The 15,975-nt window shown below is 41.5% G+C and overlaps 1 protein-coding gene across 1 annotated transcript; it reads right to left on the reverse strand.

The window, feature by feature from the left end:
* Window positions 1-1,477: 1,477 nt before the first annotated feature.
* guf1 (GTP binding elongation factor GUF1) lies at window positions 1,478-14,648 on the reverse strand. Its single transcript, XM_030739397.1, has 17 exons — window positions 14,266-14,648; window positions 14,035-14,146; window positions 13,221-13,369; window positions 11,928-12,008; window positions 11,770-11,847; window positions 11,614-11,697; window positions 11,469-11,533; window positions 11,169-11,372; window positions 9,701-9,840; window positions 9,335-9,458; window positions 7,490-7,622; window positions 5,967-6,110; window positions 5,428-5,561; window positions 4,027-4,128; window positions 1,970-2,089; window positions 1,813-1,849; window positions 1,478-1,704 (listed from the first exon to the last, which is right to left on the reverse strand). The coding sequence occupies exons 1-17, from the start codon at window positions 14,449-14,451 to the stop codon at window positions 1,570-1,572; spliced, it is 2,028 nt and encodes a 675-aa protein (XP_030595257.1). The 5' UTR covers window positions 14,452-14,648; the 3' UTR covers window positions 1,478-1,569.
* Between the last annotated feature and the right edge of the window lie 1,327 nt (window positions 14,649-15,975).

A 15,975-nucleotide genomic window follows, 5' to 3' on the forward strand; every position in this document is an offset into this window, starting at 1 on the left:
AAGCAGGATCACGGAGATACATCATATCTGTATTCATGGTCTTGTTGCGATGGGTTTCTAACTTGTCTGCTGAACAGTTTCGTGGCCAAGGTATCCTCAGTATTTCCACCCATTATCTTTACTCTTTTTCTTCCATTGCAGTGGGATGCCCCTAAAACTGTATGGTGTAACATTATGAAATGTGGCATAATGATTGAGGACAGTCCCCTGATTTTTTTTTCCTAACTAAAGCTTAGTAAGAGTGAAAGTGATAAAAGTCAGTGAAGTTTATTACCAATAATAACTGTGAAAACTAATACCAGAAATGCCTTATAATGGAGTCATTACCTTTTTGGAAAGGTTTTCATTTTTGGAGTACTAGTGATCCCAGCTATCCTGATTTTCACTTCCATGTGAAAGTGTCCCCTAGGGCTAGGGCAGTGGTTTGCAACCTTTACTACCAACTAAAGCTACAGGCAGCTACAGGCAGCTATAGCACACAGTTTGCCTCCTGCGATGCTGAAGACGTGCCAGCATGTGACAGGATGAGCAAACAGATTCCATCTTGCCGTCTCCTTCTGGATAAAAATGTAACACCTTTTTCAAGAAGCTCTTCCAGCAAAGCACTGGACAGTCACATCAGCAGGTGGAAGGAGGGGTTTGCATTATAGCAGTATCCTTTTCATGACTGGCATGAACAGGGAATGTCCCGGCTGTCCCAGGTAGATCTGGCGATGTTTCCAACATCCTGATCATTTCTAGTACGGGAAGTTTCACATCCAGATGATGATGGATGGTGATGGCATCTGGATTTTTCCTTCTTTAAAACGACTTGAGTGCCGACACCTCCCTTGATACTGTGTGATATTATAATTTAGGACTCACAAATTAATTGACAAAGTAATAAAATACTGGAAAGATAAAAAAAACAAAACAAAAATGCACCTCTGAAAGGACGGTAGCAGGAGGGTTAAATTAAACTGGTGCCCCACAGGATGAGATATTTTTCTTCTTTTTTTTGATCTCCAAAAGAAGTCTTAAAATTGGTGACGTCCAAACAGGAAGAGAAACCACACTGTGTCATCTGAAGGTGCAACAGGAAGCAAAAAGTATATTTTTCCCATAAGTGCTTTGGACGTGGTCAAATCAAGTTACCATGGCAACTGTGCCCTGCTGCACCACTTGGCCTCCTCGTTGCTGCTTCCAGCTATATTTCTATATGGTTTTATAATCTGATCAGGGCACATGCTGAACAATACAGAACTGTTCGGTGTGTGCCCTCTTCTCTTACCTCCTGTTGAACCAATGCATGGTTCTGAAGTTTTGCAGCATCCAGTCACTCTCCATTCTCCTTGTTTCAGACTGAAATTACGTACACTCACTGCAGTGGTCATGAACATGAACTGTGTAATGACGGAAGACATGCTTTGCAACACTGATTTTGTCTGAGAGAAAGGAGCCAATAATGGCTAACACATGTTTAAAGAAGTACATTCACTACAGTTTGAAGCACTTTATTCAAAGAAAATGTAGCAGGGCCTTTCAATCTCAAAGACCTGCTCCACGTTCCATAACATGTAGTGTCAGAGTCTATTTTTCTTTCCTCTTCAGAACACTAATAAAGGCGTCTTTGGGAACCTCCACGTTGCCGATGCGCCTCATCTTCTTTTTACCTTCTGCCTGCTTCTTCAGTAGCTTCATTTTCCGTGTAATGTCACCTCCGTACTACCAGGACACAGAAAAATGATTTCAAGGCATCACTGACATATTTAGACTTCAGAGGTTTTTTTTAAGAGAGCAGGAAGAAAAAAAGAAACAAAATCCTTTACTTACACATTTTGCAAGAACATTTTTCCTATACGCCTTTATTCTGAAAGAGTCACATGTGGTCATACAACATTAAATATAGTCAATTAAAAGTACTTTATTGACTTAATTTTGTATTTAAGTTCTTGTACTATTTTAACAAACCCTTAGCTCTTGCACTTACGTTTCTCTTGCAATGACCTTACTTCCAATAGCTGCCTGTACAGCAATCTCAAACATCTGCCTTGGAATCGAGTCCTTTAGTCGCTCGCACATGGCTTTCCCCGTACTGTATGCACGCTCCCTGCAATGAAAACACACTTATCAGCACAAATCATGAAACTATAAAGCTACTGACGGGTGGTCATATATCTGCTTTACACTGATGGGTAAAGCTGATGGAAATGCAAATGAAAGTGGACCATAAAGTCTACTGTCCTCACCACGTCACCTTAAAATACAGTAGTTAATACCGACATGCCCGTGTGTCATCCACAATAATCAATAAGCGTTGTGCTTGGGAGGTCGGTGAAAATGTACTACATCAATCTGCTCAGTTTCAGCAAACTGTGGTTGAAGCCAGAGCACTCAGCACTTTATCATTTAAATATTTGTCCTTAAATCTAGACGACTGGTGAAAATTAACAACTGATTGTTGAAAAAAAAAACAGCATCACTGGCAGTTTCATCACCTGAGCAGCACAGAATGCAAAGCTGGATTTTCACCAGAAATGACTTGTTTAGGATCCTGACTCTGCTCGGATCAGCCGGCTGTTGCCAACAAAGAAGTTCAAGAGTGCCCTCTGGTGTACAAACAATGCAAAGTCTACACATAACATGATTGAAAGGTGTTTCCCCATCTCTCCTGTACTTTGTACATTTTCATTTATCAGTCATTATAAATGCAGACACTGATATACTGGCCGGGCTCTAAGCTGTGTGAAGTGGCTCTAGGTGCAGTTTTCACTGCTTCACACTTGTGAGGAGAGAGTGCTTACATTACAGAAACTAAGTGGAAAGATTTCAGCTGAACAACTGAAGGGAAATGATTTTAAGTCATAACATTCAGATTTCTCATGTTGCGCCAACTCTTTCACACTGTTTTTACATGTGTAAATAATACTAGCTGGAAGCTAATTACATACATATACATAATTACATACACATACATGTACATAATTAGATCTATATGCATACGTACATATTCAGATGCTTCAATTCTGTGTGTTTTTTAAACAATAATCCAGCGTGATTTTTGGCCAATTTAGACCGCACTGCTAAAAGACTAATCCAAACAGCTAGCATGACTCTGTCCAAAGTTTACAAAAAACAGTTTTATATTATTATTATAAAAATTATTGACATATATAATATTACACATTGTGCAATGGTTACAATTTATAGCAATTTGTGGTTTCTCATGCGGTTGATAAAAGGAACTAGAAAAAGAACTCAATGTAATGAGTCAACTAGTGAGTGTTAACTACTACTTAACTCTAGCTCCATACTCTCCACAAAAGCATGGACTTTATCGCCCATCTCTCTCTGAAAGAAACCTGATGGTATATTTTCTAAAATGTACAACCGTCTGCCAGGAAAGCAGGAAAAAGGACACCTCAGTGTTTGGGTTGTGACTTTCAAACTGTAAGGTATGTAAATGACTTTTCTGCTTGATGGGATGTAGGGAGAATGTGCCTCCTATAAAAGATACGCTGCTCTGTGATTGGTGTGTTACCCTTAAAGAACAATGGACTGAAGCTACACTCGAGTCGGCTCGGCTCCAAGGCTTACAGTATAAATTGTGAGAGAGTAGCCATCATTGGTGAAGCGTAGTGCCCTTCAATTACCGAGGTCTGCGCTGGCTCCTGTGTTGGCTTTGGTAGTGAGTACATTAAACAGTGATCTTGCTGAGCGTCATCACTTTTCTTCTGTAAAGTTACTCCTTTGTCCTTGTCCGGTGCGTAAAGTCATGTTAACAGCGGCTGCCAAAAGGCAATTTTTTTTTAAATGTTAACCATAGTGTTGAATACGTTTCATGCTCCACAGGCTCAGAGTAATTACTATAGTAATGAAGGACCATATATTCCAACCTTGCCAGTAACAATAACAATGAAGGTACGGCTGACTGCTGTGACCAAAAAAAATAATAAGGTGCTTTCAAGTAACATCAGAGTCGCATGCCCTGACAAAACATTGAATTATGAATAATGAATCTTCACACAATCATTATCTGAAATGTACCTGTGTACAATTGTGGTCAGTTCTTCCACTGGCTGCCCATTCAGCAGAAGATCCATCTTTATCAAATCAGCGGCCTGGTAACTGGCATTCTCATAATCAAAGCTGTGCAAGATAAAGTAAAAAAAAACTAAAAACACAGAAGTGACAGTAGATTTCATGAACAGGCTAAGCAATTAAAATGTATTAATTACTAATAATTTAAAGTTTTGTCATTTCTACAACTTAATGCATGAAATTTTCTTTTAAACTGCAAATATACACCGATGAAGCATAACATTATGAGCACTGACAAATGAAGTGGGTAACACTGATTCTCTCTTCGTCATGGCACCTGTTAGTGGGTGGGCTATATCAGGGAGCAAGTGAACATTTTGCCCTCAAAGTTGATGTGTTAGAAGCAGGAAAAATGGGCAGGTGTGAGGATTGGAGTGAGTCTGACACGGGCCAAACCTTGATGATTAGACGACTGGGTCAGAGCATCTCCAAAACTGCAGCTCTTGTGGGGTGTTCCTGGTCTGCAGTGGTATCTATCAAAAGTGGTTCAAGGAAGGAACAGTGGTGAACCAGCGACAGGGTCACGGGGAGCGAAGGCTGGCCCCTGTGGTCCGATCCAACAGACAAGCTGCTGCAGCTGAAACTGCTGAAAAAGTTTCTGCAGGTTCTGATGGAAAAGTGTCAGAATACACAGTATCACACTTTGCTGTGTACGGGGCTGCAGAACAGTCAGGGTGTCCACACTGACCCCTGTCACCCACTGGAAGTGCTAACAATGGGTTTGTGAGCATCAGAACTGGACCACAGCAGATGGTCTGATGAATCACGTTTTCTTTTGCATCACGTGGATGGCTGGTGGCTTGTGTGTGGTCTACCTGGCACCAGGATGAACTATGGGAAGAAGACAAGCTGGTGGAGGCAGTGTGAGGCTTTGGGCAACGTTCTGCTGGGAAACCTCGGGTCCTGCCAATCACGAGGATGTTACTTTGACACGAACCACCTACTTAAGCATTGTTGCAGACCATGTACACCCTTTCATGGAAACAGTGTTCCCTGATGGCTGTGGCCTCTTTCAGCAGGATTATGTAACCTGCCACAAAGCAAACATGGGTCAGGAATGGTTTGAGGAGCACAACAACGAGCATCTGTGGGATGAGCTGGACAAAAATCGAGAGTCCGTGCCTCGATGGGTCAGGGCTGTTTGGGCAGCAACAGGGGGGCCATCACAATATTAGGCAGGTGGTCATAATGTTATGCCTGTTCGGTGTATATTTCCATTACATACACTTACCTGAAAACTATATCCTTCTATAACTTTTAATATCCAAAGAGTGCACACTCAGACTGCAGACAAAACACTCTGATTAACTGTGCCGATGTATTTATATAATACTTTGATGGCTTTACCTGGCATATCCAGATGAGAGTGATTTGAGGAGGTCATAGAAATCCACCACGATTTCATTTAAAGGGAAAAGATATTTCATCATGACACGCTGGTCATCTATGTACACCATATTCTTCTGGACCGCCCTGCGATTCTTTAAGAACACAAACCATTTTAGTCTGGCATGTAACTGATACATCAACTATTAAAGAAGGACCTCCATGGTCACTACTGTAGGGGTTATTTCTGAAATTTTGGGGAATGCTGCATGGAGACACTCCACATGGAAAACACCAGAAAAAGTCAAGTGTCATTGGAAAATAAGAGCTTTTAATGAACATGGAAGGAAATTCTTTCTTCCATTTACAGTACTGTTGCTCCTGATTGTCAGACCGGTTTGAAAAGAGTTAAAATAAAAATAAAAAAGATGTTTACAAAGCAGACCCATACAGTACCATAACCTTAGGGTTACAAAAGAAAATTAAAAGAAATCCCATATGGAGCAGAGAGTATACATTCAGGCTGAACTGCAGACAGAACTATTTCATTTCCTTCTTACCAAACAGAGACTCATGATCTTGCCAGTGTAAACGTCTGGAGCAAGAATGGTCCCCAGCACCATGGGCTCCAAGTACTCGGACACGACTGACCTGTCTGGGAACTGAGCAGGATTCACAATGGTTATCTCCTCACTGCCATGTTCCTGTAAGCAGAAGATGATTTATTTTATGAGAATAATGAAGGTTTTAATAATTTGTCATAAAATAATCAAAAATCATTAGAATCTTGACTGCTGGTGGGATGATTTTCTAGGACATTTACACTGCACATTAATGAAATTGTTAAAGAAGTTTAACAAAAGTACTGCATGAACTGTTAAGGAATTACAGCCGTTTTATACACAGTCCCCTATTTTCAGATGCTCAAAATTAATTGGACAATAAACTGACAGGCAGTTTCATGGCCAGCTGAGGCCTAATCCTCCATTATTCCACAACAAATTATAAACAAATAAAAATAGTGTATTGTATTGGTAACTGTTCGCTGCAACTTTCAATACGAGGTTCAAAGAGAGGATGATGCAAAGGAGCCCATCATTAGGCTAAAATAACTAAATAAACCTATAAGAGAGATCGCAAAAACTTCACCTGATTTTGTTTTCTTTTTAAACCAACAATCTGGTGCATTCGTAAAAGGACTGAATGCGCTCAGCGAGCTCAGCAACACCAAAAGCCCCGAAAGAAGACAACTAAAGTGGACAGAATTATTTCCGTGGTTAAGAAAAACAACTGATTAGACTTTGCCAGGAAACATCTAAAGGAGCCTGCACAGTTCTGGGAAAAATAAAAATCTTTGGACAGATGAAACCAAGAAGAACTTACAGCAGGACAATGGGAAGAGAAACAGCTCATGATCTGAAGAATGCCCACATTATCTGTCTAACATGGTAGAAACAATGTTACGGTAAGGGCTGCCAGTGCAACCAGGCCACTAATGCTTACTGATGTTACTGCTGACAGAAGCAGCAGGATGAACTGTGACGTGTACAGGCCTGTACTCTCTGCTCAGATTCAACCAAATGATGCAAAGCTGATCAGACAGCGCTTCACAGTGCAAACGGTTAATGACCCAAAAAAATAGCAACCAAAGAGCTTCTCGAGGCAAAGAAATGGGATATTCCTCAATGCTTGAGTCAGTCACCTGATCTCAACCCAGCAGGGCAGCACATGTTGATTGATTGATTTAAATCCCCTGCGGTGGAGTACGGAGGATAAATTACAACAGCAAAAAAGTTTCATGGTCCAAATATTTATAGACCTGGGTGTCCATTTAATCTGTTATAGCAGCAACAGAGGGTAACAGCAAACACTATGTTTTCACATTAGTGCTAGAATATTCTGCAGCATTTCCCATCAAGTACCTCCAACACTATCATTTTACAGGGAAGCGAGCCAGTGACACCAGACAGCCTTCATCCATAATCAATTTCCAAGTCAGCTGAAGCTTCCCTTTTGTTGAAATCAGTGTGAGCCAAACTCTGCTGTAAGGCTGGAAGATATATGAGCAAGAAATGGCTCTTACCTTGATGAGTTTGGCTGAGGAGAGCACAGCCTTGTAGGGCACAGTGGGCGCAGTCACGATAACAGAAGCGTTGTACTCCTGCTCCAGCCTCTGATTGAACACCTCCATATGGAGGAGCCCCAGGAAGCCAAGTCTGCAGGGGGACAGGAAGGTCCACAGGTGCACTCAAGTTTTATAATTGATATTCATGCTTTTAATTAGAAAGAGGCCGTTTGGAAACAGTTCAACAGTAAGTAAGACTCACTGCTATCCCAGCACAGTGCTGTACATCTAGATTATCTAAATCAGAGCCAATAACAGAATCAAATGCACATCAACTGGACTGATGACGTGACCTGTGATCATAAACAGACTCACACTTGGCTGGCTATTCTGGCAACATTCAGTGTGTCCTGAAGAAAGTTGGTTTTTCCTGATTAATCATTTGATTTGTTGTTAAAGTTTGTGAACAAACTGATGATGGAAGATTAAAATGGATCCAGTTCATTCATTTTCTCATTAATCTGCACACAATACATCACAGTGACAAAGCAAAAAAACAACTTTTGTCAACTTTTCATAATTAGAAAACTGTAATATCTTATTTACATTAGTATTCAGACCCTGTTTTGAAACTTTATGTAGCAGCAAGTTGGGAATTATGGCAAATTGTCGTGTTAGCAGACACAGTTTGTGAACATGCAATGCTTGTTGTGCTGCTGACCACACATAATACGACATTCTTCTGCAGTACAGATGACTATTTAACACACAAACACCAAACAACACAACTAAACAATGTCTATCCTGAGAATCGGTCTTCTTTTCTTCTTGAATAGCCAAGTAGGTGACCACTGAGGTCGAGCAGTGTACAGCGTTGCACACACAACATGCAAGCAGTGCACTGCATTTGTCCACAGTGTGAAAGCCCTACAAACTCAAAAAAGAGCAAAAGTGTGGAAGAGCGTGATTTGAGGCAAGGCATGGCTGAGAGTTGATGCGTGGCAGAATGAAAGCCAAGCAATGATGTCGAGAGAACTGTGTGAAGGCACGGATCAGAAGAAGATGAACAAAAATGTGATGAAGCTGACCAAAAAGCACGGTAACCTCTGACCCTCTCAAAGGGGGAAAAAAAAGTCTGGACCCACCAACAGTCCTCCTATATCAGGCCGCCTCACCAGACTGAGTAATCTGGGATTTGCATTTCAAAAACAGATGATGACCCTACACAGACTGCCGAGAAAACATGGGAAACTCTAACAGTCCTGGTGTAGCCCAGCTAGAGTTTGCAGCTTAAGGTGACGGAGGACCTCTAGAGAGAGAGACAGAAAGAAAGAGACCTAAAAATGGCCGTGCACTGGCATTCCTAACCAGCCTGGTTAAGCTTGAATGACTCTGCCAAGAAAAATGTAAGAGATTTCCAAAAGGGCAGTGTGCCAAGTTTGTGGGGTCATTCCCAAAAAGCCTTGAGGCTGTCAGTGGTGCTTTCACCCTGTACTAGCTGAATGTAAATCAGAAATTTAAATCTTTTTATTTTCAATACTTTGAGTAACCTTCCTAAAACTTTTTTTGGGTCATTGCAGGGTAGTGAGTAGACTGAACTGATTCCATTTTCCGATGAGTCTGACTCATAACAAAATGTAGGAAAACTGAAAGGGTCAGAAACCTTTCTAAATGCACTACACATTATGCTACAGAAAGCTAACGAGCATGCACTTATGCCTCCGTAAGTGGGGCTTAAACATTTGTATGTGCACTCCTCGGTGTCTTAAATGTCCAAACACTTTTTGTTTCCATTCACCGCTACATTACATGGCTGGGTATTGTAAAGCCACTTTTATTCTAATTCAAAGCATTCATGCTGACCTCCAGCCTGCCCCCAGGGCCAGACTGCTGTCTCTTTGCACTGTGACACTTGAGTCATTCAGGGTCAGCCTTTCAATGGCGCTGCGAAGGCCGGGGTATTCTGACTGGTCCATTGGATACATGCCTGAGGGATGGAAAAATAGAAAGTGTCCATCAGAAGCAAACAAGACTCTTGCATCATACTGGAAACACACCATGCATTTAAGGGGTTTCATCTTTGTCCAGTGATACTGAAATATTCAAGAGTAGGCTTCACATCATCATCATCGTCATCATCTCAGAGTGGGTTATGTAGAAATGGTTACATCAGCTCAAGTTCTTAATCTTTTTTTTTTTTTTTTAATACACAAGAAGCACACGTCCTACCAGCAAAGACCATGGCTTTGGCAGGTTTGAACCCCGGGAGAGCTTCGACTGGCTGCTCCTGGAGGTAGAGTGTGTCGCCAATCTGGGCCTCTTTCACATCCTTCATCCCTGCTATTATGTAACCCACTTGACCTGCAAAGCTACAGAACAGCCAATATTAACACAGTAATAATTTACAATCTTCACAGTTCACTGTGAGACAATAATCTTCAGTCTTTATGGTAAAAACAAATCTTTGCACACCTATAAATGAAACTGATGCACCCTCAGTCACTGATTTGTTCACCTGTGGTTACCTTATAAATTTTGGCCCGTATAACTTTTAACAGTTCCATTTAAAATTGACATCGTAGATGCCAAAATATCTGATTACAGTAACAATAATCATGGTCAAAAGGTGGTCCTTAAGAAATCAGAAAAAGCCATACAAATAATTTGATGAAAAGCAAAAATCAAACCACTAAAAACAAGTAAACATATGAGGTGTGACCAAAAAGTGTCCTGACTCCATCCACAAAAAATACAAAGAATTTACTGTTGAAATCTTTTACATTTGGCTGATATCCCACACAAGGTGAGCACAGCCTGTAGATAAAAGACGGACATCGCCTCCATGTCTGAAACGTAAAGCCAAGCGGAAGTGTTTTAAACCTGAATTAGTTCTAGCAGCGGGCAGGGAGGTGAGCTTCACCATGTTGTTGACGAGGCGCTACTGTATCAATGTGCAATGTCCCCCGGTTTCTCTGTCAGATCTGCCCATCCAAATATCAAGATGGCAAAAACCCTCAGCTCTAAGCTTTACTAAACTACGAGTGACATCACAGCGGCTAAGTCCATCTTTTACATACAGTCTGTGGCATGAGCGCTCCAGTGCTCCTGCAGTATTTGGATCGCTCTTTGGAAGTTCTGCTCTGACCACGTGCACACGCACATCTGCAGTTTCACTACGGCCCGCAAACTCGTGCAGAGGGGAAAAAAATTCCCCTCCGTGTCAAACTGACCCCACCTTCATTTCTGACAAAAGCATGTGAGAACGGCACATCTAAGTCAGGAATTGACCAGAAATGTTCTCTGAAGATCAGACTCACTGAAGATGAGGGGTCAGTGTTTTCTCACAATGTAGATGTTGATTCGGTGCGCGTATCAGCAAGAGAAAGCAGTCAGAACAGGACTTCAATTCTGAAAACAATCAGGAGCTACACGATTTAAGCCCACCTTTAAGAGGACAGCAGCCAAATTCAAATCGGGTGTTCTAAGTTCTTATCGTGTGAGTTGCAAAACATTTTGGTCACATCTCTTCTTCATATATACTTGTTAAAAGTAGTTAAATTATTAAAACAAGTCAGCAGTAAATTCGATCGTTGTCTATTATGATCACTATCCTCAGCAGATGTGATGAATCTCACTGTCAGTTTTAGTGGAAATGACAAGAAACGGGAAAAACGAAATGAGGATGAACCCAGCATACAGCTTCTGCGTCGGGTGCTCATCTGGCCGGAGAAGGCCGAGCTCGTTGACCTCGTAGGTTTTTCCAAGATGTGCTGACACGATCTTGTCCCCTTTTCTGACCCGACCTCCAAACACAGCAATGTTGGCCACCACTCCTCTGTAGTGGTCGAAATTGGAGTCAAACACTAAGGCTTTAAATGGGTCGTCAGCGCTCGCCATGGGTCTGTGGAAAAAAATGAATAAATTGCTTTCTGTTTTTTTTTTTTTTTTAAACGAACATTTTTCAAATGCTGAACAAAAACCACCCGAGCTGTCTTACGGTGGAATCCTGTTTACAACAGCTTGGAGCACCTTGTCCACATTTGTTCCGAGCTTAGCGGAAATCTGCAAAACGCACAGAGACGCTTCTCAGAAAAGTGACTGATAACAAACTAAAAAGCAGTTTGTAAAGTGCTTCAGCTCACCCTGACGCATTCTTCGCGTGGAATATCAAACACCTTTTCAATCTGTGACTCCACCCGCTCCGGATCCGCATTTTTCAAATCAATCTGAGGGAGACGTGCCGGAATCAAACATTCAAGCAGAACAAGAAACACAAGCAGTGGAAGGTCTGACTGTACCTTATTGATGACAGGAATGATTGACAGCTGAGCTTCGAATGCCAGGTAGAAGTTAGCCACAGTTTGTGCTTGGATGCCCTTCACACAACAGCAATATATTAAACTCTTTGTATGCGCTTATGCAGCAAGTTCATGATAAAGAAAGTACAGTTTAGTACCTGATTGGCATCAACAATCAGCAGGACTCCTTGGCAGGCAGAAATCGAGCGAGACACTTCATAGCTGAAGTCAACGTGACCCTGAAGAGAAGGTTTCCATGCAAAGCTTGAGCAACAACAACTTTATAGGAGAATGGTTTGTTAGACCTTTGGGGTCTGAAATTTCACCAGTGACTATTTAGATCGACTGAGCGAATGCTACAACTTTAAAATATTTCAAAATAAAACTACAACAAGCAAACACCGGACATTTGATTGAACCTAAAATTGCACTCATCTCATTAAATACACTCACCAAGAGACATTTTGCACCTACTTACCCATAAAAGCCTGAGGGGGTGCACTATGAAGGGAGATTAATGGGCTAGTGAGCTACAATGAGCTTTAAGCCAGAGTTTTCTGTGTCACATAGGGGGCTGTCTCTAATTTTAATTAGATTGCCATGGTAGCATCACTGAACACATAACCTGGTCCAGGGTAGGTTATGTTCAAAGTTTGAAATTGTGTGGAAGTGCCATATATTCACTGATTCTTTATTTACAGTATTCTTTAAGAGTTCTACATATCCTCTGCTGAAGGAATCTGTTTAATATATGCAACCTTTTGAGCCTCGTCTTACTAACCCTGAAGAAAGGAGCCATGCTGTAAAGTTACAGCAATGCAAACTGTGTGTGTCACATTGTTACAGTATGTGAATCTTGTGTTTTCAAGCTCGGTCCCAACGCTGCTAAGGCTCCTTCACACTGCTCAGATTAGAAAACTAATTAGTTTGTGAGCTATTTATCACCAGGAATACATTTTCAGTCAATAAAATAAATTTCACTTTGATCTGCAGACAAACATCGAAATAAAGTATGGGATCAAGCGGGAATGAAGTTAATATATTCAAGATCCCCCCCCCCCCAGCAGGTGAGCTTTTCTCAGCATTGCTCTCGTCTTATTTGCAAAATGCAACAGTGTTGTATTTTGATGTTATTTTTCTTTTATGCTCATTATAGATCTGCATCTGCATCTAGATCTGTTCTTCTGATAAGGTGTCAGATTGGAGAAGGGGGTACTTTAATTGGTTTTGTGAAAGAAGAGTGAAATGATGCCTCCTTTAACGTGAGCACATGCAGAGCCTGAAGCAGAAAGACTGAGATAACTAAGAAGGTTGATAACTGCCACTGTGATACCTGCTACCAGTTAGATGCCAGTTCATGCAAACAGAGCCTGGCTTTGTTGAACTTGCTTCTTAATACAGCTCCGAGGCAGAAGCTGTGCAAAAGCAAAACAATGCACACCTCTCCTTACCGGCGTGTCGATGAGGTTCAGGAGGTACTGCTGCCCCTCGTGGTTGTAAAACAAAGATGCTGTCTGGGCCTTCACTGTTATCCCTCTCTCTCGCTCCACCTGCAGCTTGTCCAACACCTGTTTGTTCTTCTCAGTCTTTGCTATAGCACCTGTTCGTCAGTCACATCATCAGGAGGGGGAGCAAGATTAGTTAATAACAACCTTATATGACACAAAGAGAGAACGAGCCTCTGGCAGGTGATGGCAAACTTTTTTTTTCTATTTCACAGCTTCACACAGAGGAGAATATTAACTGAAGTGAGAGCACGCCTACATGCAGGTCTCAAAAACAGTAGTGATGTATGGATGCATCTCTAGTGAACTATAATGATGACTGACCAGACAGCAGCAGAAAACAGCCTATAGAGGAGTAAGAAAAGGATCAAGTCCCGCCATAAGAACAAAATGCAGCTTTCCTTGATCCTTGATGTGTTTGTGTAGAAACAAAACTGAAGTCAAACTCAACAGATTTGTCTTCACGTGCTCATTTCCAAATTTGCATATACTTGTGTGTCTATTTTTAAGTTGACATCTCAAAATTTCAGACAACCTCTCATGTCTCACGTTGCCCCACACAAACCTACTCTTCGTCTCACATTGGGTCATTAGGTGTCTTGCTATGGTGCAACCTAAACCGGAGCTCAGCGCCCCTGATTAATGCCGGGAGAAACGCTAAGTACCATTGCATGCTTGTGTCGCTATCTTCAAATCCTGCATGCACATCCTGACCATCAATGTGCTCCTAAATTGTGTTGAGTGTGGAGAGCAAACGTACCAGTCATTTCCAGCAGTCTGTCAGCCAAGGTGCTTTTTCCGTGATCAATATGAGCAATGATGCAGAAGTTCCTGATTCTATCCACAGGGAATTTGGACAGGTCAACGGGATCCTTAAAAGCAAAACAAAAGAAGCGTGCTGACTACTTGACAGCCACTCGGCAGCTGCGTTATGGTAACCCACCTAAAGCCATGTTTCACACTTGGTTCAGGGTGCTTTTTCTTGTGTTACCTTGTCGGGCTGGGTGCTCAGCCCCCGGAAGCTGCTGGACAGCGCAGGCAGTGCTTTCATCCAGCGGTGTCTGAACACTGTGTAGGTCACATTAGAGTTTTGACTCTTCCTTCTGAACATTTTAAACTGCAGCACACGTCTGCACAGGGCTGCCTCACAGCACCGTGTCACCAGAGAAAAGGACATGTTTCCGTTCAGCTTGTAGCCTCACAGCATGAAGAAGAACAGGAGGAGACACTCGGAAAGCTGAGCATCACTGTGCTGTTCACACGATAGAGCAGAAACGAAAGTTTAAAAGAAACAGCGCTGTAATAATAATAACCCCGGTGCATATGCTCTCAGAGTGCTGACATTTTGGGTGACAGGTCAGCGGCAAAGACTTCTGGGAAATGTTGTTTAGTAAGAGAAGCGGAAAAGGAACAAGAGGAAGCCTCACACTAACTTCCGTTTTCGTTTGTTCCCAGTGAGCGAAATGTGCCGAGGTGATGCTGAGAGGGCTACCTGAACTGCTCCTGCTCATTTGTTAACAGGGATTGCTTTACGACTTTAGACCGGAGCGGACTTTTTTTTGTTTGTTTGTTTGTTTGTTTATTTGTTTGTTTTTAACGGATTATACAGCAGTATCCATAGTGATTAATATTTTACACACACGTTTGAAATCTTTGAACGCGTCAGAGGTCAAATACCATGTCACAAAATCACCTTTGGAAATAAGTGACAGCTGGAAGTCCCGCCTCCTCAGGCTGTCAGATGAAGGATAAAAATGGATATCAGTTGCTATGACAACGAAACTGCCTCTCGCACAAGAATAGATTACTGCCTCTCTTCTCCGCGCAGCCCCAGATAATAAGCCTCTATTAGTCCCCGCTTCTGCTCGTCATGCAATCATAATTTTTTTCTTTTTTAAAAAAAGAAAAAAACTGAGACTTTTAAACTGGGATGTGCGTTTGATTGAAAGCTGTTTTGCTTTTGATAATAAAAACCGGGCTCTTCGGTGTAACGTGTTACATTCATCAGTTTCAAAGGCAGCGCCTCGTTCATCAAAGACTCCTCCGCCTCGTTTCTCCTGCATAATAAAAAATGATGTCTGTCTGTGCGCCCCGTCATAAATCTCTTAGAAACGGGACTGTCTATTGGTATGCAAGACATTCTACACAGTGTTAAAACATTAATCTAATCTAATCTAATATAATATAATATAATATAATATAATATAATATAATATAATATAATATAATATAATATAATATAATATAATATAGTACTATTAAATTATATAAATATAAATAAAACACAGCTAAAACAATCAGGGGTGCATTCATGGGGGGACAGAGGTGGTCAAAGCCCCCACAGAGTAAAGTCTGGCCACTCCTCTGGTCACAAACAGTGTAAAGGACTGTTACAAGCTTGGAACTTGTTGTAAATGTTCCAGTAACCTCCATTTTTCTAGGAAAACCATTTCTCCACATGGACACATTTTAACAGTGTAAATAGCACCTACTGTAAATCCAGCTGAACACCAGAATTGGAAAATGCTAAAAGCTTTTCTTTAAAGTTGACATGATGTGTCAGCTGAGTATTACAGTATTATCTGACTGGATCTTTCAGCATAAAACCCCAATCAGCTTCCTGTATTCCAAGAACACAAAGAAGAGGATATTCATGCACACTGATCACTTTGCAGTCGTACGACTCTTTTGGCCTTGTTAT

Source organism: Archocentrus centrarchus, chromosome 10 (genome assembly GCF_007364275.1).
Source record: "Archocentrus centrarchus isolate MPI-CPG fArcCen1 chromosome 10, fArcCen1, whole genome shotgun sequence".
NCBI lineage: Eukaryota > Metazoa > Chordata > Actinopteri > Cichliformes > Cichlidae > Archocentrus > Archocentrus centrarchus.

Coding starts and splice junctions, on each gene's coding strand:
- guf1 (XM_030739397.1), bottom strand. CDS start 14,451: ATGTCCTTTTCTCTGGTGACACGGTGCTGTGAGGCAGCCCTGTGCAGA. Junction 12,009..13,220: donor TGAACCTCATCGACACGCCG/GTAAGGAGAGGT, acceptor CCTTCTCTTCAG/GGTCACGTTGACTTCAGCTA. Junction 11,534..11,613: donor CACGCGAAGAATGCGTCAGG/GTGAGCTGAAGC, acceptor TGCGTTTTGCAG/ATTTCCGCTAAGCTCGGAAC.